The sequence below is a fragment of the Anabas testudineus genome, chromosome 2 (assembly GCF_900324465.2).
Source record: "Anabas testudineus chromosome 2, fAnaTes1.2, whole genome shotgun sequence".
Classification (NCBI taxonomy): Eukaryota; Metazoa; Chordata; class Actinopteri; order Anabantiformes; family Anabantidae; genus Anabas; species Anabas testudineus.
Genome location: NC_046611.1, coordinates 14,346,452 through 14,371,476, shown reverse-complemented (window position 1 = coordinate 14,371,476; position 25,025 = coordinate 14,346,452). Strand labels below are relative to the sequence as shown.

The following is a 25,025-nucleotide window of genomic DNA, read 5'->3' as shown; positions in this document are numbered from 1 at the left end:
TTAGTAGAGTGACTTTGTCTCTCTGTTATTGTGGATCATCATAATGTCAGCCTTCTACAGACATCATCCAAATGTCACCACAACATTCATACAACTATTCATGTCAACACTGATTCATAACATGCTGCTGACCTCAGTCACATCTGGAATTACAAGATAAATATCAAATCACATATGACAGACTAAAAACATACTACAATACTTTTACTCATCACTGAAATGGATCAAACTTTAAAGAACCACAACTGATCCAGTAAAAAGGTTTAACTTGGTCCTGGTCTGGATCCTGCCGATCCGACCAGGAAACACAAAACTAAACACAGATTAAACTGAACAAACACTGTTTTAATCCCAAATTACAGATGATTTCATGGAATCTTTGGAAAATGTTTAGCAGAAATGTCAAATAAAAATAATTTACAGTTGATGGACTGAAACTTGTAAAACCAACAGTTTGGTTCCTTAAACCTTTTCAACACATTTAATAAGTAAATTCAAATCTAGGAAAAAATATAATATTGAAAAACACACTTATTTTAAGACATGAGTCTGTCACATTCCACAATAAAATATTTTTCAATCAATTACATTTCATCTGATTTAAACAAAATCTTAATTTCAACTAACACCAAACAATTTCTATAGTTTATTTAGAAACATTAGTGAGAAATTTGAGTGTTTGAGTTCTGAAGGTTTAATTTCAGTGAACAAACATTATTCATGACAACTCACTGAAATGAACTGAAACTGAAGAATTGAATTAATTTATTACAGTGTTGGTTCAGTTGTGGATTAAAGACATAAGTTCTACAATAGTAACAGTCAGTGAACTGACCTCAGAGTCTCCAGTCTAAATTGTGGACTCTCCAGAAAACCACACAGCAGCTTCACTCCTGAATCATGCAGCCTGTAGATTCCACTCAGGTCCAGTTGTGTCAGATGGGAGGGGTTGGACTTCAGAGCTAATGCCAGAGAATCACAGCTGATCTCTGACAAACTGCAGTTGTTCAATCTGAATAAAGAATAAACTAGTAAAAACAACAGTTTGGTTCTTTAAACCTTTTCAACACATTTAATAAGTAAATTCAAATCTAGGAAAAAATATAATATTGAAAAACACACTTATTTTAAGACATGAGTCTGTCACATTCCACAATAAAATATTTTTAATCAATTACATTTCATCTGATTTAAACAAAATCTTAATTTCAACTAACACTAAACATTTTCTACAGTTTATTAAGAAACATTAGTGAGAAATTTGAGTGTTTGAGTTCTGAAGGTTGAATTTCAGTGAACAAACGTTATTCATGAAAACTCACTGAAATGAACTGAAACTGAAGAATTGAATGAATTTATTACAGTGTTGATTCAGTTGTGGATTAAAGAGATAATCAGAGACAATAGTAACAATCAGTGAACTGACCTCAGAGTCTCCAGTCTACATTGTGGACTCTCCAGAAAACCACACAGCAGCTTCACTGCTGAATCCTGCAGGTTGTTTTTACTCAGGTCCAGTTGTGTCAGATGGGAGGGGTTGGACTTCAGAGCTGAGACCAGAGAATCACAGCTGATCTCTGACAAACTGCACCACCTCAGTCTAAATAAAGGATAAAGTAGTAAAACCAACAGTTTGGTTCTTTAAAACCTTTTCAACACATTTAACAAGAAAATTCAACTCTAGGAAAAAATACAATTTTCCAAACACACTTATTTTAAGACATCAGTCTGTTATAAAACTACAATAAAATATTTTTAATCAATTATATTTTATATTATATAAGTGTTGGTTCAGTTGTGAACCAACACTCAATTATATTTTATATTATATAAGTGTTGGTTCAGTTGTGAATTAAAGTTATAAGTTCTACAATCGTAACAGTCAGTGAACTGACCTCAGAGTCTCCAGTCTACATTGTGGACTCTCCAGAAAACCACACAGCAGCTTCACTTCTGAATCCTGCAGCTTGTTTCCACTCAGGTCCAGTTGTGTCAGATGGGAGGGGTTGGACTTCAGAGCTGAGACCAGAGAATCACAGCTTGTCTCTGACAAATTGCAGTTGTTCAATCTGAATAAAGAATAAACCATGTAGATCAAATCATTAATCAATCAGATATGTCCTAATCAATGATGTTTCCTCTAAAATGAGTAGAGTGACTTTGTCTCTCTGTTATTGTGGATCATCATAATGTCAGCCTTCTACAGACATCATCCAAATGTCACCACAACATTCATACAACTATTCATGTCAACACTGATTCATAACATGCTGCTGACCTCAGTCACATCTGGAATTAGAAGATAAATATCAAATCACATATGACAGTCTAAAAACTTACTACAATACTTTTACTCATTACTGAAATGGATCAAACTTTAAAGAACCACAACTGATCCAGTAAAAAGGTCTAGCTTGGTCCTGGTCTGGATCCTGCAGATCAGATCAGGAAACAAAACTAAACACAGATTAAACTGAACCAAAACTGTTTTAATCCCAAATTACAGATGATTTCATGAAAACTTTGGAAAATGTTCAGCAGAAATGTCAAATAAATATAATTTACAGTTGATGGACTGAAACTTGTAAAACCAACAGTTTGGTTCTTTACACATTTTAACACATTTAACAAGTAAATTAAACTTTAGAAAAAAATCCAAACACACATATTTTAAGACATAAGTCTGTCATATTCCACAATAAAATGTTTTTAATCAATTATAATTCATCTGGTTTAAACCAATTCTGTATTTCAATTAGGATCATTGGTTACGTATTGTAACCCCCGCTTCTATGAGTATAGGCGTAGCCCTCTAAGAGCTGTCGCTAGTGGGTTTATCCCCGCGCGCATGCGCAGTCGTGAAGAATTCTTTCGCGCGCTGTGCCAGCACAGGGCTACCTCACTCAGGTCCGCCCACAGAGTATAAAAGCCATGCGTGACCTGAGAACTGCTCCTAAAGCCAACTTTTATTTCACCCGACATAGGGGGAGCCAGTGAGGCCCGCGTCTTAGAGGGCTACGCCCATACTCATAGAAGCTGGGGTTACAATACGTAACCAACGTTCTATTTCGTATAGGCTTCGCCCTCTAAGAGCTGTCGCTATTGGGATAAGGGTGAAGCTGGATGTAGTCAATGCCTCACTGGACCACCGGAGTCCCCAAGCACCAACAACACCAGTCCACCCAGACCAACCTAACAAGGATGTAATCAATTAAGCCAACAAGGTCTTCTGGAGAGCCGTCCTGTCCAACACAGACGGTGTCACTCATGACAGTGTCAAAAACATCCATTCTCATAAGGAATCAACACACATCAGAGAAAGACACATATTGTCAGGATGTGCTATGAGAATGTTCCCGTTCACATGCAAGCACATCCCGGCAGCGCGTGTCCGAGCAGCGTGCGCTCTGCACTGACAGAGCTCCACCGGTCGTCATGCACGCTCAGCACAGAATGAGATAAGGAGGATACCGACGTATCCCGCAAGTGAAACGTATAAAAGGACACGGGGATGCCCACGATGCCGCTGTACATATATCCTCCACTGATATACCTTTGAAAAAGGGCTGTGGAGGTGGACATGGTTCCAGTGGAATGAGCACATTACGCGGAGGCTCTTTACCCGCTGTCACATAAGCCTGTGTGATAACTTCACACAATCAGTGAGACAGCCGTTGTTTGGTCAGAGCTTTCCCTTGGGAATGTTCCTTGTAATGCACAAACAATTGTTGAGTCTGTCTGAAAACAGCTGTGCGCATCACGCAATGTGACAGTGAACGAACAGGACAGAGACGGTGCGCAGCGGTGCGCAGAGTCATTACACTGGAGGGGTTTTTCCCTCCTCCCCACCGTAGTGAGGAGGAGGGAAAAACCCCTCCAGTGTAATGACTCTGGATTTAAAGGAGGAAGTCAGTATTTTAAGCGTAAATGCCGGAGTAGGTCTGAGAATTGCCGAGGTTCCATCTTCCCTGATAACAATGCAGGAAGGAGAGACCGACAGCGCACACAGATCACTCACTCACTTAGCTGAACACAGGGCTAAGAGAAATGCTGTTTTAAAGAAAAAAGCCTGAGAGAGATTAGCGATATAGGCTCCAAAGGAGGGTTTTTAAGAGCGCACAAAACCAGCGGCAATTCCCACTGAGGCGTAATATTACGAGTCGGAGGCCGCTGTCTCTGACACCCTTTAAGAACCGTTTAATCAGTGGATGTGCAAAAACAGTTCTCTCTCCAAAACCCTCATGGCAAGATGAGATGGCTGCGGCATATGTTTTAACAGAGCCATAGTGGGAAACCAAGACGCACTCGTGCGCTCCGGAGCCACCAGAATGACCGATCGATGCTCTTCCTGTACACTTATCAAGAGACGTGGAATCAGAGGAATGGGAGGGAAAACATAGAGAAGGACTCTGGGCCAGGGATGGTGAACGAAAGCAGGCACCCAGAGTGGAGGATCGTCGCGTGCGTCCATCGCGAACCACCACGAGCACTTTGCGTTCTCACGCGACGCGAACAGATCCACCTCTGCCGCGCCGAACCTGTTCCACAACTCCAGCGAGATCGCGGAAGTGATTTTCCCGTCGCTGGGCCTCGCGACATCAGATCTGCGGCTCGGTTCTCTTTGCCGGGGATAGAAACCGCTCTGATGGAGCGGAGCTTGCTGTGGGACCACAACAGCAGATCTCTGGCTATTTCCAGCTGGCGGGCTGAGCGAACACTGCCCTGTCGAATTGATGTAAGCTGCAGTTTATGTGGAGAGACGGCGGTCTTCTCCATCTTCCTCCCACAACCTGAGAGACACATGCCGCCCCAGCCGAACAGAGACGCGTCTGTGAACACCGAAATGTGTGACGCAGCGCCGTCGAGGGGAAACTTCTGACGACACACGGGGTTTTCCAATAATTCAGATCCGGATCGGATCCAAGTGGAGACGGCACAACCACCTCTGAATCCTCCTCATATGAAGAAGACCAAGGGGAACCACCACATGACTGGCTGACATCATGCCCAGTAAACGCATCAGAGAGAGCGACGCTCTCATGTTGCATGAATCCAAAAACACACTCCCAGATAAACAATAAACTGGGAGGGCAGTGGAGAGCTCTTTGTCCAATTTATGGCAAAAACCAGCAGAGACAGGTGTTCCACGAGCTGAGCTGTGTGAAGCTCTGCAGTTTCTCTGGAGGAAGCCATCAGAAGCAGGTCAAGGCTGTTTCTACACACTTGGAAAATGTACGTGGAGCCAGTGAATAACCGAAACAAACGGTTGTAATGAAACTGAGCCCCTTGGAAAGAGAAGCGCAGGAATTTCCTGTGTTTTGGAATGATATGCACATGGAATAAGCGTCTTTTAGGTCGATTGATGTGAACCAATCGCCGGAACGAACACATTCCATCACGTCTTATGGTGAGCATGTGAAACTGTCGTTTTATAATGCGCTTATTGAACAGAGACAGGTCGAGTATGAGTCTCATGCCGCCCGTCCTTGGAACAAGAAAATAGCGCGAGTAAAAACCCTGGTTTATCTCGCCTATAGGGATTTTGGAATTACACCTTTCTCCTGTAGTTCTGTCAATTCCGTCTGCAGAGCGGCTGTCTCCGCCTGAGACGGCATCACAGTCTCCACCACTCCGTTGAATGGAGGAGGAGGAGAGGAGAACTGGAGAGTGTAACCCTTTTATTTTGTTTTTTTAATTACACTGTTCATCCACCTGTTTAGAGGAAGCAGACTTCGCCACACCGAGGAACACTCTGAAAGCGGGCGAGCACACTTTTGCGGAGCATCCGTGAACATGGCTGCCAACCAGAGAAGAACCCTCTCCGCCGCTGCGAGAGCTGTTCTTTTAGTGACCGCTCGTCGCAGCCCATGGGAGGGCAGAAGCGAAAAGGCTGTGAATCCAGAGAAAAACGAGTCATTGTCTGAATCACGCCAGAGGGAAAAATCACCGCTAAATGTGTGTGGATGAGACGTCAAGTTGTCAGGAGAGAGAGACGTCTCATCTGAGCCGACCTAGGAGAGGGAAGGGGCAGAACACAGTGGAGTAGGCCGACGTCTGCCGAAGAAGGTCGCCTTAGGGAGCAAGATGGAGGCTAGACTCAGCTCTAGCGGTGGAACGGCAGGAAAGCCACGTTCCGTCTCCCCGTGAACTCTGGTGAAGGAGTCATAACGAGCCACCGGAGCCTTCAGCTTCCCAGGATTCTGACCGGCCTCCGATAGGAAGGAGCGGAGGGCGGGAAAAGTCGGCCATAGCGGAAGGCGTTAGCCTCCTGTTACTGCGATAAATGTCGCCGACCATGTCGCTGGAAGCAGGTGCAGGAGGCTCTGGAGGCAGAGGAATACCCTTCCTGTCAGCCACTCTCTTAATAATCTCGGGAAGGTCCCGGAGAAGAGCACCGCAGGCAGGCAGGTGGCCAGCAGGCAGGAGAGAGGAGACGGCGTGTCACCGTGCTGGCTGAACCATCCTGTCGTCACCCATGTCTTCCACGAGTAAGAGGGGGAACCAGGAGGGGAGACAACAATGGAGGGAGCCGAGTCAGGGGACTCTTGCCCTGCATGGAGCTCGCCCTCTGGGCCGGGGGGGTCCAGGCAGTTGATAGCTTCTCCATGTGGAAGCTAACTGGCTAGCCCAGCTGTCGCCTTCATCCTCCCGGAGCGCCGCAAAGGCGCCCACTCGTCGCTGCTTCTCTTCCAGGGGCAGACGTGCACAATAGGGACACGTAGCCCAAAGAGTGAGGGCTAGGTCGACCTGTTCGGAGCCGAAGCAGATTTCGCAGCGAGCATGGAGGTCTTCATCTAGGATGAAGGCGGTATAGCATCTTGGGCACAGCCGGACCCCGCCGGTGGAACGTAGAGTAGAAAACATATTCTTACCTTCACAGGTGACTGCATTAGCACGCTGAAGTAAAAAGGGGAGCAGTTCTCAGGTCACGCAGGGCTTTTATACTCTGTGGGCGGACCAATTTAAATACCTCACGTTTCGCGTGAAACAATTCTTCACGACTGCACATGCGCGCAGGGATAAACCCAATAGCGACAGCTCTTAGAGGGCGAAGCCTATACGATATATAGAACAAATAGAACAAACATTTTCTACAGTTTATTTAGAAACATTAGTGAGAAATTTGAGTGTTTGAGTTCTGAAGGTTTAATTTCAGTGAACTCAAACATTATTCAAGACAACTCACCTAAATTAACTGAAACTGAAGAATTAATTTATTACAGTGTTGGTTCAGTTGTGGATTAAAGATATAAGTTCTACAATAGTAACAGTCAGTGAACTGACCTCAGAGTCTCCAGTCTACATTGTGGACTCTCCAGAAAACCACACAGCAGCTTCACTGCTGAATCCTGAAGGTTCCAGTTTATACTCAGGTCCAGTTCTGTCAGATGGGAGGGGTTGGACTTCAGAGCTGAGACCAGAGAATCACAGCTGATCTTTGACAAACTGCAGTCCTCCAACCTGAATAAAGAATAAACCATGTAGATCAAACCATTAATAATCAATCAGATATGTCCTAATCAATGATGTTTCCTCTAAATTGAGTAGAATGACTTTGTCTCTCTGTTATTGTGGATCATCATAATGTCTGAATCTGAATAAAGAATAAATCATATAGATCAAATGAATAATCAATGAATGACCATGTTTAGTTTCTAAACTGTTTTTGGGTAACATTCATGCACGTCAGTATACTCATTATTTTTATGGTTCAGTTATAAACTATATCTACAATAGTAGAGCTGGGTGATATAGAAAATATCTCAAATATCAATATATATCTCAACATAAGTTAAATCACTATTTCTGTCAAGCGATGTATGATGATGAGATGAGATATGGAGGTGCTTAACACCAAGAAGCACAATAACCGATTTATGTATTTTGCAATAAAGTACTATCACACTGGTTGTTTAACCATCAGCACTTGCTTGATTCTGTACAGTTGACTTGACTGTAAAGTCTTGCATCGTATAAGCTATAAAGGATGGTACTGATCATTATGATAAAAAGACAAATGGCATTACTTGTCTTTGTAGAAATATGCTTTCTGTAATCCTGGACATTTTGTGAAAGAACGTCTCTGTAGCCCGGACATTAAACAGTTAGCTGTCAGTCTTTATCCATATTAACTGCTGAGGGAGTTTTCATGTGTTATAGTGATCACTACATATGTTACGCAGTTAGCAACTGCTGTGTGAGCGTGTGGCATGATTTACTCCACTAGACTCCAAAATCAACAACCAAATGCTTTCATAGTCATTACAAGAGACTTTAACCACACGTCTTCATCTACAGCTCTTACAACTTTGCATTGCTTTTATTCAGTCTGTCGCACTGTCTCTCTCTCTCTTTCTCAGTGCTGTCAGTCACCTCCCTGACACACGTATAAAAAAAAAAAAAGAAGAGAAAGAAAAAGGAAAAGCTATCAGTGAAGCTATCGGGAAACATCTTTTCTGTCTCCATATTGCTAGTACAGTGGACCACAGTTCCAAAATCAGCCTAAGGCAGAGAAGAAATCAAATTACTCCTATGCTGCAGTAACCAAATTTCCTGAGTACATGTAAACATGTTCTCAATCACCTGAGAAACCTGGTTTCTCTAAGTAACCTGGGATCTCGAGTCCATGTGAAGACACATTACAGTCTCATGAAGCTATTGAGTGTCTGCAGGGGTGCTTTGAAGCCACTGACTATGAGGTTCTCTGTGAACACAATAAAGACCACGTCAACTCCACAACAGACACATCAGAGCACATAGACTTTTGTGTGGATAATATTATCCCAACCAGGACAGTGAGGTGCTACTCTAACAAAAAGCCCATGATTGACTGCAAACTTATGGAGCTGCTGAACAGGGAGAATGCCTTCTTGGTGGAAGACAAAGACCAGGTTCGGAGTAAGCTGAAGTGAGACAGAGGATGAGTAAAGATGCCTATAGAAGGAAGCTGGAGAACCACTAACCCTAGGGCTCGTAGACGACTGCTCTGCTGCCCCAACATGAAGCATGTGTAGTCTAGAATGAAAAACATCACAGGATTCAAAGAGAAATGGAACCAGGTTGAGAGGCATCGTGGAGCAGCAGTAGTTCAGGTGGTAGAGCAGTTGTCTATAAACCCCTGGGTGAGTGGTTCCATTCACAGTTCCTCTAGGCTACTTGCCGAGGTGTCCTTGGATAAGACACCAAAACCCTATAGTAGGGTGTCTTAGTAGGGTGTAATGTTTTCTTTCATTAAACTATCTCTCAAGTTACCATTAATGTTTTCAGCTGTCTTTTTGTTTTTGCACCAATTCAATCTAAACAAAGAATAAACCATGTAGATTAAATCATTAATAATCAATCAGATATGTCCTAATCAATGAAGTTTCCAGAGTGACTTTGTCTCTCTGTTATTGTGAATCATCATAATGTCAGCCTGTTGTAGAAATTTTTCCTCTTCCTCTAAATGTTGTAAAATCTTAGTAGACGTCAAGGAAGAACTCAGTGTGATGAACCATCTCAGTTTAATGTGTACATGCCGGCATGGAGAAAACACCACAATCATGTAAATGTCTTCTGCTCTACCTCTCTCTAACCCTCATACTTATACTTCACAGGGCCCCCTCCACATAACATTCCTAAGGAACTAAGTATATGTGTACCATAAGGAAGACATACATTTCTTCTACACATAGTCTGACTGTTTATACCATAATTTCCCACTACAGGTCTGTGTTTTTCACTTGTGACCTTGTGACCCTGAACTCCTCTCCTACCCATGCCCTATCTGTGAACCCTTGTCCTGCTTAGTATCTCTTGCTTTCTTTCATACTGAAGTTGCTCTTTTCTCCTACAAGCCTTCTACAGACATCATCCAAATGTCACCACAACATTCATACAACTATTCATGTCAACACTGATTCATAACATGCTGCTGACCTCAGTCATATTAATAGTCAATCACACATGTTCAACCCATAATGTTTTTCAGTAAAATGCATAGAGTGACTTTGTCTATTAGTGTACGAAGCTCCATTAAAGCAAAGCCACATTGTTTTTTTTCTTCATCAAATATATTTTGTTGGATTTAAACCAAGAATTTTTGTTCTGATTATTTCATATATATTGAACAAAACGCTGATTTGAAACAACTCTGGCCATTTTCAGTTTATTTAGAAACACTACGGAAAAATTCAAGTGTGTGAGTTCTGATAGTTTAATTTCAGCAAACAAATATTATTCATGACAAATAACTGAAATATTCCTAAAATGAGGAGCATCCTAGAATTAGTAAGAGAGAACATAGCTTCTCTTCACTAGCTTTCTCTTTTTAAAATTAAACTAATTTTAGTTTATTTATATAGCACCAACTGACAAGAAGAGTCATCTTGAGGCATTTTAGAGTTTAAGTTTTAACACCCTAAAGAAGATAATAAGGCAACTATAAATTACATAGAAAATCCAACAATCCCACTTGACCAGCACGAGGGAACAGTGGAGAGGAAAAACTCCCTTTAACAGACACCTCCAACAGAACCAGGTTCAGGGTGGGCAGCCATCTGCCCCAAAAGATTGGGGTGAGTGAAAGGATGAGAGAGAAAGAAGAACATGTAACAAAAACAAACAGCAGACAGAACACTGGAGAGGTTTGTAGGACCAACAACTGCACACTGGAAACAAACAGCTCCAATAGGGTTGCGTTTCGTAGAACATGCAGAAGGTACAATATGAATACTCTGGATTCTAGCGCAGTTGTGAAAGCATCTGAAGTCTATAGCAGCGTAACTAAGAGATGGTTCAGAGTCACCTGATCCAGCTCTGACTATAAACTTTATCAAAAAGGAATGTTTAAGTCTAGTCTTGAGACTAGAGAGGACAGAAGTTGAGTTTTTTCTTCTTTTTGTTTTTGCTCCTGTGTCTTTGTGTTCTTTCATCTCATGTCTGTATGTGTCCCCGCAGTTCTCCTCCCTGCCAGCAGAAGCGTTCCTCTACCTCAGCCTGTCTCCGGTCCCTCTTGGTTCCCCACTCCTCAGCTTGCATCGATCAACACACCTGCTTGTTATCGTCCTTCACCTCTAGCTTTTTCCCCTGAGCGTTATTTAGTTTCATAGTTCTCTAGGTTTGTGTTAGTCTTCTGACTTCTGCGTTTGGATTCCTGAGTGTGTTTCGGGTTCTCACAGAAAAAGGTTCAAATTCACTTCAAAACCCTGATTACTGTAAATCTGCAGCAGATGAGCAGTGTGATATGTCTTATTCCAGAAGATGTCTCAGACCATGTTTCTTCTTCTTTTGTTGTATTTTTATTTTTTGACAGACACATCAGAACTCCTTTTTAACAGCACAAACTGCAAATTTAAAAATGCAGTGGAAAGCAACTGATTTAGATTTCTTTAGGACATTTTGTCTAAGGTTCAGTTTTAATCTGACTTTGTACAGGCTTCAATTAAAAACAAGGCTTCACTGCACGTAATAATCTCTCCTTTCATTCAACCTTTTATTCCTCTGCTTTCCTTTACTTTTCGAGTTGAGTTTTTTTTCCTGCACAGGTCACTTAAAATCATAAAAAGACAATTAGAAACTAGTCTAAAAGTTTCTTCTAGAGAAATTTACTATTATAACTATTATAAATATTTGTTTTCACAGGAGATTCCTGCAGTCACATTAGTCTCTTATTTTTAAACTATATTTTAGGTGAAACATGCTGCTGAGGGATTTGCAGGAAATAAAATGTTAAAAGTAATAAAATGTTAAAATTAGGAATCACTGTCCAAGAGAGAAACACTGACCTCAGAGTCCCCAGTCTACAGTTTGAACTCTTCAGTCCGTCACACAGCAGCTTCACTCCTGAATCCTGCAGCTTGTTATCACTCAGGTCCAGATCTCTCAGATGGGAGGGGTTGGACTTCAGAGCTGATGCCACAACTTCACAGTGAGTCTCTGAGAGTCCAGAGGCAGAAAGTCTGTGATGAAAATATAACCATTCAAATATATTTAAAACAGTGTTACAATAAATATAACCTCTTTGAATTTTGATCACAAATCAGATGAGCAGCTTTAAATCAGGCCACTTGACCTCCACTCCACATGTCAACAAGTCCTTGAGCAACACTAAGAATGAAAAATGTTGTTGTATTTCCCAAATGACCTTAATTTAAATAATATTCAAGATTCAAAAAACTTAATTGAAACTTAATCCCATTTTTCTTGTCAACACAGACAGAAAGAATGGGAACTACAACCAGGAAATATCCACACCAACACAAATACACAATAATCTAATTAAAGAGAACTCAATATATATATACAGATTTGTTTCTAAATCATGTTATAAAATGTGTAAAATAGATAAAATATGAATGGATCATAATGATGAAGATGATGGTGACTGAGTTTGGACTTGCTGAGCGCACTGAATTTGACAAAGTTTATTAACTTAACTTAGTCTGGGTTTAATGACATGATGTGAACATTTGAACTAGGATCAGGTGATGGGTTCCTAGAGAAGATGTTTGACTTTGTTTAGATTACAGAATGGAACTGACCAAAAACTTTATGTTCTCCTATAAAACCTGTAAAGACCTTTAAGAGCTTCAGTTTTTAATTTAATTTTTGATCTTATTTGTAATTGACAAACAGACCTTTTGAGTAAAACTTGAAACTGCACAGAACTTTTCTTTTATTATTTTTGTTTAACCTGTTTTATTTGGAATTTTTCATTTTCACACTTGAAGTTTTTGACTGACCAGAACTCAGATTTGAGGTTATTATGTATACCTATTTAACATATTAATCATTATATACATTATATGGTAATCATATATATTATATCATAATTAACCCTATGATATCTTTACATCTTACTAGGAATTTAAAGGATTGTTTAAGGTAAAGTTTGAAAAAGGGGTGGGTTCAGACAAAAGGTGTTATCTTCTAAGTTAATTTACATTTACATTTTACATTTAGTCATTTAGCAGACGCTTTTATCCAAAGCGACTTACAAGTGAGGAACAAGGCAAGCAAACAAAATCTAAGTCAAGAAGAAACAACATCAAAGCAAGTTAATTAGTGGATTAAGATGTAAACACCTAGAAAAAGAGCTCAAATGATCTTGATACAAATCTTTTGATGTCACACCCAAATGTTTTCTGCAGCAAAATTAAAGGACCTGGCCTCACTGTTGCCATAATTTTTGAGGGGCGTTTATACATCAATACTGACTAATATGAAAAAAGTGATCATGTAGGATTTTTTTCCATGTCACCCAGCTCTAGGTACAACAGAGCACAGAGGAAGTTTACTGATCACAGACGGCCAAAGCACGTGGCAAAAAATACTTGGGTTGTTCACCCAAGAATGGAAAATTTAATTAGTATGTTTTTAATAACAGTTTTATTAAGTTACATGTGTTTCACCTATAAACATGAAGACTTGCACTACTTTGAAACTTGCTGGTTTCAGTATTTTTATTACTACTATTGTTTAAAACTACAAAGCTTGATTATCATAAAAATTACAATACATGACAATAATTTGTACTTTTTGGCAGTGAGTGTTTGGTTGTGTTATCAGAAATAACTTTTGTGTGAAACTGAATATCTTAAGTTTTGTTGTGCTGTTTAGTAAATACAAGCCATGGGGCCAAATTCACAAATATTTCTACCTTAGCCCAAACAGTTTTAGCCTGGGAGTGATTTAAGCAGCGTCTCTCCACAACTCTGAATAAGAAAGGAACAATTTTTTTTTCTTTGTGAGATGTAATTAACTTAGTTGCTATTGATGACATATTGTTTTAAAAGCTGTTGATCAAACAATTATCAAACATTCTTTGACTTGGTGGTTCATACTGTGACTGCAAGTACACCTGGGACTGTTAATGTGTTTCAAGTCAGTTATGTTGAGAACATGTTTACAGTAAAATGTGTTTGGATTAGCTTAAGGTGGAATATGGTCCCAGTGGTTGTGGCTAAGAACAATGTTAAATTTAATGAGAAAGACTGAATTTCGTGTAGCAAGTAGAGGCCCCTAGTCAGTGTTTATGTTCATATGAGTTCATGTAAATATAAGTAATAACAGCCCTAAAGTGTGATACACAAACTTCCACAAAAGTGAGTGTTATTTGCCAAAATAACTATGCGAATCATCCACAAGACTTTCATACCGGATCGGTCGAGGCCCGGTTAACAATGACCGCCACCGATGCTGTTAACCTACAGGGTGCCGGTGGAAATTTGACTACTGGTGGTCGAAGAAAGAGGGAAGGCAGAAGGGTTCGTGATCAGAGAGAGAAGGGAAAAGGCAGGAGCATAGGTTTGAGAATAGGAACTCTTAACGTTGGCACAATGACAGGGAAAGGCAGAGAGCTGGCAGACATGATGGAGAGAAGGAAGGTAGATGTTCTGTGTGTGCAGGAGACAAGGTGGAAGGGCAGCAAGGCACGTAGTATTGGAGGAGGATACAAACTGTTCTACCATGGTGTGGATAGGAAGAGAAACGGGGTAAGAGTGATCCTGAAGGAATAGTTTGTGACCAATGTCCAAGAGGTAAAAAGAGTCTCAGACAGGGTGATGAGCCTAAAGCTAGAAGTTGAAGGGGAACTTCCAGAAGAGAGAGGAACACAGAGTGACATACAAGAGTGGAGGTAGGAGTACACAGGTGGACTACATCCTATGTAGACGAGATCATTTGAGAGAGGTTAGTGACTGCAAAGTGGTGGTAGGAGAGAGTGTAGCCAGACAGCACCGCATGGTGAAGAGAGGGAAGACAGAAAAGAAGACCAAGTGGTGGAAGCTACAGAATGAAGAAACTTGTGAGGAATTCAGACAGAAGTTGAGACAGGTTCTGGGTGGTCAGGATGAGCTTCCAGATGACTGGGAAACTACAGCAGAGGTTATCGGGGAAACAGGTAGGAAGGTGCTAGGTGTGTTATCTGGAAAGAGGAAAGAAAGTAAAGACACTTGGTGGTGGACTGAGGAAGTACAGGAATGCGTCCAGAGGAAGAGGTTGGCTAAAAGGAAGTGGGATGTAGAAAGGACTGAGGAAAGTAGACAGGAGTACAAGGAAGTGCAGTGTAGAGTGAAGAGGGAGGTGGCAAAGGCCAAACAGAAAGCTTACGATGAGCTGTATGACAGGTTAGACACAAAGGAAGGAGAGAAGGACTTGTACAGGCTAGCCAGACAGAGAGATAGAGATGGGAAGGATGTGCAACAGGTAAGGGTGATTAAGGACAGAGATGGAAAGGTGCTAACAACCCAGGAGAGTGTGCAGAAAAGATGGAAGGAGTATTTTGAGGAGCTGATGAACAAGGAAAATGACAGGGAAAGAAGGGAGGAAGATGTGAATGTTGTGGAGCAGGAAATAGCAGAGATTGGAAAGGATGAGGTTAGGAAGGCTCTGAAAAGGATGAAGAGTGGAAAGGCTGTTGGTCCTGATGACGTACCTGTGGAGGTGTGGAAGTGCTTAGGAGAGACAGCAGTTTCTAACCAGTTTGTTCAATAGGATTCTAGAGTGAGAAGATGCCTGAGGAATGGAGGAGAAGCGTTCTGGTTCCAATCTTTAAGAACAAGGGTGACACGCAGAACTGCAGCAACTATAGAGGAATAAAGTTGATGAGCCACACAATGAAGCTGTGGGAAAGAGTAGTGGAAGCCAGGCTTAGGAAGAAGGTGGAGATTTGTGAGCAGCAGTATGATTTCATGCCCCGTAAGAGCACCACTGACGCCATTTTTCTTTGAGAATGTTGATGGAAAAGTACAGAGATGGTCAGAAGGAGCTGCATCGTGTCTTTGTAGATTTAGAGAAGGCGTATGACAGGGTGCCGAGGGAGGAGCTGTGGTACTGTATGAGGTTGTCAGGAGTGGCAGAGAAGTACGTCAGAGTAGTTCAGGACATGTATGAGAGAAGTATGATGGTGGTGAGATGTGCTGTAGGTCAGACAGAGGAGTTCAAGGTGGAGGTGGGACTACACCAAGGATCAGCTTTGAGTCCCTTCTTGTTTGCTATGCTGATGGACAGGCTAACAGATGAGGTCAGACAGGGATCTCCCTGGACAATGATGTTTGCAGATGACATTGTGATTTGCAGTGATAGTAGAGAGCAGGTAGAGGAACAGCTGGAAAGGTGGAGGTTTGCTCTGGAAAGAAGAGGCATGAAGGTCAATCGTAGTAAGACAGAATACATGTGTCTAAACGAGAGGGATCAAGGTAGAAGCGGTAGGTTACAGGGAACTGAGGTGAAGAAGTTGCAGGAGTTTAAGTACTTGGGGTCAACAGTTCAGTGTGATGGGGAGTGTGGAAAAGAGGTGAAGAGGCGAGTGCAGGCAGGTTGGACCGGGTGGAGGAAAGTGTCAGGAGTGTTGTGTGACAGAAGAGTGTCAGCAAGACTCAAGGGAAAGGTGTACAAGACAGTGGTGAGACCAGCTCTGCTCTATGGGTTAGAGACGGTAGCAGTGAGAAAGAGACAAGAGGCTGAGATGGAGGTAGCAGAGATTAAGATGTTGAGGTTCTCCTTAGGAGTGACCAGGTTAGACAGAATAAGGAACGAGTACATCAGAGGGACGGCTCACGTTGCCTGTGTCAGAGAGGCCAGACTAAGATGGTTCGGACATGTTCAGAGGAGGGATAGTGAATATATTGGTAGAAGGATGTTGGAGATTGAGCTGCCAGGCAGGAGGGCAAGAGGACGACCAAGGAGGAGATATATGGATGTGTTAACAGAAGACATGAAGTTGGCTGGTGTTAGGGTAGAAGATGTTCATGATAGAGTGAGGTGGAAAAGGATGATTCGCTGTGGCGACCCCTGATGGGAGAAGCCGAAAGAGAAGAAGAAGAAGGTGTGTTCAAACAATCAGATGCTGTAAATGGGCTGCTGCTCTCATGGACCATACCTGCCTGATCTTAACCTGCCTCTCTTCTGCCCTACAGTACAGTGAGTGTTTTCTGCCTGACCTGTTCCTGTTCCCCTCTGCCTCCTTCCCGGTTCTGACCCTGTGTTGGATTTCCCCTGTGTATGACCTGGACCGTCCCTTTACATTACTATCACCCTTTTGGACCTTAGCTCTCAGTGTTGACCTGGATTGTTTTTTGGACCTCGGATCTCGCTTTACAGACATTAGTGCTTAGACGGATTTTTGTGTATGACCCTGGATTTGTCTCTTACTCTGCACCTCGGCTTCCTGGTGACCTGTCAACTGTTTGTGTTCACTTACCCATTGTGCTTTTGCCACTTAGCCTGTTCTGCAGACCATATTATTCCTCCTCTGCTCCCAGTCAACACATGCGTCATTCTACTGTCAGCCATTTTGAAAGCTCCACCATATTCTGCGGTCTACAAGCCACCACCACTTCCAGTTCACCACTCAACAATCTACAACTCCTCACAGTCTTCTCTCTGGTTCACTCCTCCCTGCCTCTCGACCACCGCTCAAAAAGGCTTCACTGAGTACTCCAATATAAACATTACTCAACATCCAGCCAGAATAGATCTAACTCTGTCTCCTCTTCTAGACCACCAAACTCACCTGACGACAGCTCTGTTCGGCCGCAGGTTCCTGCCATTCATCCACTGCATTATTTATTATTGTTAATAAACCTTATCTCATTTCTCTTGTGCTGTGTGGTCTCTGGCAATGGAGTCGGATCCTAAGCTCGTGACAGCTATAGTCAACTTTAATCAGATGATATGTCATTTCCCACTTATTTTCTGTTTTACATTTTTTATTTAATAAATTTAGTTTTAATTTACTTTTTAGAGATCTGTTTTCATTTTGACATTAAAATTCATTCTTTATGCAATGGTTTGACAAATGATGACTTCCTGTTTCTAAATCTAACTAATCTAATGTCTAACAGAGCAAAACATGTTGACAGATGTTCATTGTTTGGTTTGCAAACAACTAAACTATTCAAAGTCACATCTTTAGTTTATTGAGGATCGAGAGAAAAAATGTTTTTCTTAATTTTTATTTATATTTTATTCATCCCCTCACATCCTCTGTTATAAAAATAGTAATATTAGTAGAGAGTTATCCTTTTACTGTGTGTGTGTTTCTGTCAGTTGTATGCTGATGTATACATGCCCCCTTGTACAAGAGAAATAAACTACTGCTTTGTTAAATCTTATCAGTGGTCCTGAGAAGTTTGTTCTGTTTCAGAAATGTTCCTATCATCCTCTCTCAACTTAAACTATGATCATACATGTTGTAGAAAATGTGAAAAAGGTTTATGAAAATGTTAAAATGAAAACAGCTCGAAAATACAAAAATTAAATATAACAAAAGAAATGTGGACTTAATTGTTTAATCAAGAAATACAATAAAAAGTTCCACCATACCCCAGTATGATAATAAAGCCTGAATATGAAAGAATAAAAAACAAACAACATACAGAAACATGTTGCAGACGCTGTTTCCGCTCGAAAGAAACTGTTGTCAGTTGTGATCACATGTTGACTGTTTCAACAGAAACTTAAGACCAGAAGTTGTTTCTTCTGAATTTGTGTTAAACCTCCATCAACTAAAGACAGAATTTAATTATTTAATATAAAGACACAGACTGAACTCTCTTTAATGTTGCATGTAGTGGTCATGAAACAAGTGATATCTAGAAACTACACTGTTAAATTCCGTGTTAACAGTAGAAGAAATAATGATCACATCTGGACTCACCGAGCCTTTCTGCAGTTCCTCACAGCTGGAATCAGTCTCTGTCGTCCCTCCTCTGATGTGTTGAACTTCTTCAGGTCCAACTCATCCAGAACCTCCTCTGACATCTGCAGCATGTAGGCCAGAGCTGAACAGTGGATCTTGGAGAGTTTCTTCTCTGATCTGTTCTCTGACTTCAGGAACTCTTGGATCTCCTGATAAACTGAGTGGTCGTTTATCTCCATCAGACAGTGGAAGATGTTGATGCTTCTGTCAGGAGAGATGTTATGACTTTTTATCTCTCTCAGGTTGTTGATGACTCTCTGGATGACTTTTGAACTGTTCTCTGTCTGACCCAGCAGACCTCCTAAGAGTCTCTGGTTGGACTCCAGAGAGAGGCCATGAAGGAAGCGAACAAACAGGTCCAGGTGACCAGTTTTACTTTTAAAGGACTTCTCAATGACTGCCCTCAGGAGGTCATCCAAGTTGGAATCAACATGGTCTTTCCCCAAGAACTCCTCCAGTACCTCTGTTTTCCTGTTGGTGTAACAGTGGAACATGTAGAGTGCAGCCAGAAACTCCTGAATGCTCAGATGAACAAAGCAGTAGACTGTTTTCTGGAAGATCACACTCTCTCTTTTGAAGATCTCTGTACAAACTCCTGAGTACACCAAGGCCTCTGTGACATCAAGACCACACTGCTCCAGGTCTTCTTGGTAGAACATGATGTTTTCTTTCTCCAGATGTTCAAACGCCAGCCTCCCCAGCTTCAGAAGAACTTCTCTGTCAGCCTCTGTCAGCTCCTGTGGACTCGTCTCATGTCCCTCATCGTACTTGTTCTTCTTCCTCTTTGTCTGAACCAGCAGGAAGTGTGAGTACATGTCAGTCAGGGTCTTGGGCAGCTCTCCTCTCTGCTCTGTAGTCAACATGTGCTCCAGAACTGTAGCAGTGATCCAGCAGAAGACTGGGATGTGACACATGATGTGGAGGCTCCTGGATGTCTTGATGTGTGAGATGATTCTGCTGGACAGCTCTTCATCACTGAATCTCCTCCTGAAGTACTCCTCCTTCTGGACGTCAGTGAAGCCTCGTACTTCTGTTACCCTGTCAACACATGTAGGAGGGATCTGATTGGCTCCTGCAGGTCGGGAAGTTATCCAGACCAGAGCTGAGGGAAGCAGATTCCCCTTGATGAGGTTTGTCAGCAGCACGTTGACTGATGACTCCTGTGTGACATCAGACGCAACCTCCCTGTTTTTGAAATCCAGTGAAAGTCTGCTTTCATCCAGGCCGTCAAAGATGAACAAAGGTTTACAGACAGCCAGCTGCTCTGCTGTGACCTTCTGTAATGTTGGATGGAAAACATGGAGCAGGGTGAGAAGACTGTACTGCTCATCTTTGATCAGGTTCAGCTCCCTGAACGAAAGCAGAACCAGCAGACTGACATCTTGGTTTTCCAAGTCCTCTGCCCAGTCCAGAGTGAACTTCTGCACTGAGAAGGTTTTTCCAACACCAGCGACACCGTTCGTCAGAACCACTCTGATGTGTTTCTGTTGGTCAGGTAAGGCTTTAAAGATGTCGTGGACCTTGATTGCAGTGTCATGGAGGATCTTCATCTTGGAAACTGTCTCCAGCTGTCTCACCTCATGTTGGGTATTAACCTCTTCACTCTGTCCCTCTGTGATGTAGAGCTCAGTGTAGATCCTGTTGAGGAGGGTTCCACTTCCTGTTTCATCACTTCCTTCAGTCACACATTCACATCTCCTCCTCAGACTGATCTTATGTTCATCTAAAACCTCCTGCAGACCAACATCTGATGAAAGACAAGAAAATATGTGAAACTCAAGAAATACAATGTTTTATCATCAAATGCTGCATAAAAGCAAAAGATAAAGAAGAAAAATGTTTATGTAATATTTCAAACAATTGCAAACATCACTGCTTTGTAACATAACAAATCTCTCTGATTTCAGAAATGTTGACATCAGCAGACAGATGTTCAGTCTTACTTTGTACAGTGTTGGTCTGACTGACTCTCGGTCCAGTTCTGGTTCTGGATCTTTCTTTACACTGGGGACAGGAGGAGTCTCCTGATGAACCAGACTGGTCCCAGTATGAGGTGATACACTGTCTGCAGAACCAGTGTCCACAGCTGGTAGAGACTGGATCCTTCAGGACGTCCTCACACAAAGCACAGTGGGACAGCTGCTCCTCCATTAAATCCTGACTCCTCTTCTTCTTTCTGTGAACATGAACATGTTCTCTATCATATATCACAGTAGTGATGCTGAAAACAACTCACATGCAGCTCTTTCCCTACATGTTATCTGTTTCTTCTCTTAATGTGTTTGTGTTTTTATTGAATCACGTATCAGATTAAAATCACCTCCCTCTACTTTGGAACTAAAACACATTTATCTCCATGATGTTTGTAAATCTCACAGCTCTCTGTAAACACAGAGCAAAGTTTTTCAGTTAGATCAGATCAATACAAACAATCACTGTGCAGTAACCCTGTAACATTAAAGCAGACCTGAAAATATAAATATAGATTTTATAGTTGTAAATACTTTGTGACTTAATGTTTTGAGTAAAAAATATTGAACTAAATATTGAGGAGTTCTGAACCACATTCCTGAAAATCTCCAACAAAATGTTTCTCTGCTGATGTTTATTATTCCTCTAATCTCTAAGTGTCCTGTTCAGTCGAGAGCAGAGGGAAAGAGTGAGAACAGCTGCACAGTGTAGTTATTGAGGATGTAGTTTAGTGTTGTGTGTATATAACAGTGAGAACTATATGTTTAAAGACATTAATCACTTAATAGACAGTAAATGTGTTGTTGGTTTAACTGCTGCAGATGTAATGAAAGTCCTTCCAGGTGTTTCTGTTTCCATCCAAATTAAATTATGAGAATATGTTTTTATTTGAATGATTCCAAGAAACAATAGAAACATTACTGCTGCATTAATGCTGCTGTAGTAAATATTCAGTTTGAATCCTTTCTTTTTTTATTATTGATTTATTTTACTGTCCTGTTGTAACAAACATGTAACATTATTTTTGAAAACTGTAAATAATAATAAAAACTATTATTATTCTTATTGGCATCAACTGTTAATGTCACAAAGTTTCTTTATCAAAAATTAGCAGACTATTTATTAGATATAGTTTTTTAGATAACTGACAGGAAGTGAACCAACAGCAGAGTGAAGAGTTTCTCTTTATCAGAGTCACAGTGGGAAAGTTCATTAGTTATTTTATGTTATTATATTATGTTTATGTTATTTTATGTCTCATGTCAAACACTGAGCCTGAAAAACTGCAACATGACCTGAAAACAAGTTGGATTAGAAGATACAGAGAAGATGGAGAAAGACTAATATAGGAGAGGATTTTATTTTCCTGCTACTGAATCATCTTCAGACACTTTACAGTAGAAACTGTCTCTTACTGTGTGTGTGAGGGTCCAGGTAGATCACTGAATTCTGGAGGATCATCTTTAGACTGTTCACTCTTCATAGACAGACAGCTGGGTACTGGAGACTCTGGTCTCTGTCTGAGAAGTAAACCAGTAACACTGATTGTGAGCTCAGGACAAAACTCTGGACAAACACACAACAAGACTGAGAGAACAGGAAGTAAAACGCACACAGTATAATAAAACCAGGCAGCAAACAACAGGTACATTTCTTTAAACCTGTTTGTTTTATGGATCAGTCGTAGTTTTAATGAGAATATTTTGCAGATCGTGACTTTGTGTTCACACATGAATCAACCTGCTGCAGCTTCAGACACTTAAACTAACAGCCCCATACTATCTTTATAAATCACAGTAAGTCTCTTTCTGTAGTGGACAGAATACAAACAGCTCTAAATACTGATGAACACACAGTCACTGAGCACGTCCTAAACTTGGAAGTCAACATGTTGGTTTGTGGATATAACATTAAACATCATCTGTACATTTAAATCATCATGACTATTGTTTTCATATTGTTTCATATCTACTATCTCTAACCTGTCTCTACTGACCTAGTGTATGGACAGAGATGGGTAAGAAGGATTTCTCTTTTTCTGCTTCAAACACACAGCAGATTCTGTGAAGTGATTTGATGTCTCAGTCTAAATTTAAGGTCACTGTAAACTCTCTGATAACTTTTCTTCTTGTCTCTGTACCTAATGTCTCTCAGTCTTGATACTGTGTCCCTGCTCTTAGCTCTTAGCTCATAGTTCAGTTTTTATAGCGTTTTAAGGAACTGTCTTACTTTGTGTCTGAGGTTCCAGGTTCATTACTCAGTTTTGGACAATCTTTGAACTGGTCCCTCTTCATAGACAGACTGGATCCTGAAGACAGTGTACTGTTCTCCTCTACGTCCATCATCTGGACTTCAGTCAGTCTCACTCACTGTAAACCAGTAACATTGACTGTGAGCTCAGAACAAGAACCAGGACAAACAATTCACATACAAGACTGAGAGAAGAGGAAATAACACACAAACAGAAAAAAGGCCACACTGAAAGACCAGAATGTAACACTCCACCTTCTCCATTAGCAGGAACTCACATGACACAGAGGTCGACTTAGTATCACAGAACAACAACAGACACTGAGATTTAACAAACGTTTCTTTGTTGTATGTTGTAATACTTTTAACACATTAAAGTCCATTTTGTAACCAGAACTATCAAAGACCGTCTGGTATCTACAGAGAACTGGACTACTACCTGTAAACCATCCTAATCTGAATGTCTCAGACCCTCTGGTACATGTAGACAGTTTTTCAGCCACAACATCAGCATTAACTTGTCAGAGGATCTTGGAGAATTAAAAACTTAACTAACGAAGATGCTAAATAAAAATATACTGAGATTTTTTGTATACAATTTGAAGGTCAGGAGATAATGTGTCTCCATTTACAGAAATGAAAATTATATTTTACCATAGGGACATTTATCTTCACCTTTGATTAAACATCACCTTAAAGTTTATAAAAAGGAACAAAAAAAGTGTTTAGTTCAATTATACTTAATTATATTTAGTAAATTATACATCACTCATAGGGTTGTGGTTAGGGTTATTTTATATCTCATGTCAAACACTGAGCCTGAAAAACTGCAACATGACCTGAAAACAAGTTGCATTAGAAGATACAGAGAAGATGGAGAAAGACTAATATGGGAGAGGATTTTATTTTCCTGCTACTGAATCATCTTCAGACACTTTACACTAGAAACTGTCTCTTACTTTCTGTCTGAGGGTCCAGGTCCATCACTGAAGTGTGGAGGGTGATCTTTAGACCGGTCACTCTTCATAGACAGACAGCTGGGTACTGGAGACTCTGGTCTCTGTCTGTGGTTCTGACGTCTGCAAACACAAACATGTTTTCTTCATCAACCACTGATCAAGTGTCTGATCAAAGTGGTTGATGTGTCTGGAAACACACAAACTGCTGCAGATCATCAGGAGGTTCAACACTTTGGATCAGTTCTCTTAGATCACATTCAGCTTTTCTCTGGGACTGACAGCTGTCAGAGACACTGACAGGAAGACGCACTAATGACTTCTCTCTGTGTCATCAAACCTTTGTTACACTTTAGGAACTATTTTCATGGAACAACACTAAATCAACAAAAACGGCTTCAAGTCAGTGAAGATGAATTTTCTGTTTCAACTGTTTCACAATTGTCTCATGACGTTTGACACAAAGTGGTGAAACATGAACCATGTTTACTTCCAAAGACTGAGTCTTTACTGGATTCTCCTTTTCTACCCAATCATGATCCCTCACCTGTTCCCTGTTCACCTGCTCATGGTGGAATCATCCACAACACTGCTACTGGAACATTTACTCAACTTTTCACAGCTGAAATTTACATTAATAACAGTTAAAAAATTCTTATTTTCTACTAATGTGTCAGAAACAGCATCTGTCAGCAGCTTGTGTAGAAGTGAAAACAAAACTGTGGAACAAACTGTCTTTAAATTTACTGATATCATTTTAATAATATCATTGCACAGAGAAAGTTTTAATCTGGAGTTAAACAGGAAGACATCAGCTCTGTTTTAGGACTTATTTACAGAAACTGAAATATAAAGAAACTCTGGGAGACTTGAAGAAGTTACTGACTTCATATCAAACTAATATAATAGAACTGTTTCTTCCACCTGAGGAATATTGGTAAAATTAGGAGATACATTATTTATTTATTTTTATTTAATTTTTAATTTCCTATATTTATTTTTGTAAAGTCTTAAATTTTACACTGTAAATTGCATTGATATGACTTCTGTTTGAATTTGGTGCTATATAAATAAAATTGAACTGAAATATTTCAATTTGAAGCAGTATTATCACTGTTTTAATTATGTATTTTGTAATATACAGTACATGTTGAGAATTAATTCAT

The 25,025-nt window shown here is 40.8% G+C and overlaps 1 protein-coding gene across 1 annotated transcript; it reads right to left on the bottom strand.

Moving 5' to 3' along the window:
• Positions 1-840: 840 nt before the first annotated feature.
• On the bottom strand, positions 841-24,431 carry LOC113163513 (NACHT, LRR and PYD domains-containing protein 12-like; the record flags this gene model as incomplete). The annotated part of the gene is made up of 11 exons (XM_033326782.1): positions 24,407-24,431; positions 23,863-23,982; positions 22,883-23,018; positions 22,069-22,173; positions 20,633-20,879; positions 18,641-20,457; positions 11,766-11,939; positions 7,285-7,461; positions 1,896-2,069; positions 1,427-1,600; positions 841-1,012 (listed from the first exon to the last, which is right to left on the bottom strand). Coding segments are annotated over exons 2-11 (3,201 nt in total), but the record flags the coding sequence as incomplete, so codon positions are not given.
• Between the last annotated feature and the right edge of the window lie 594 nt (positions 24,432-25,025).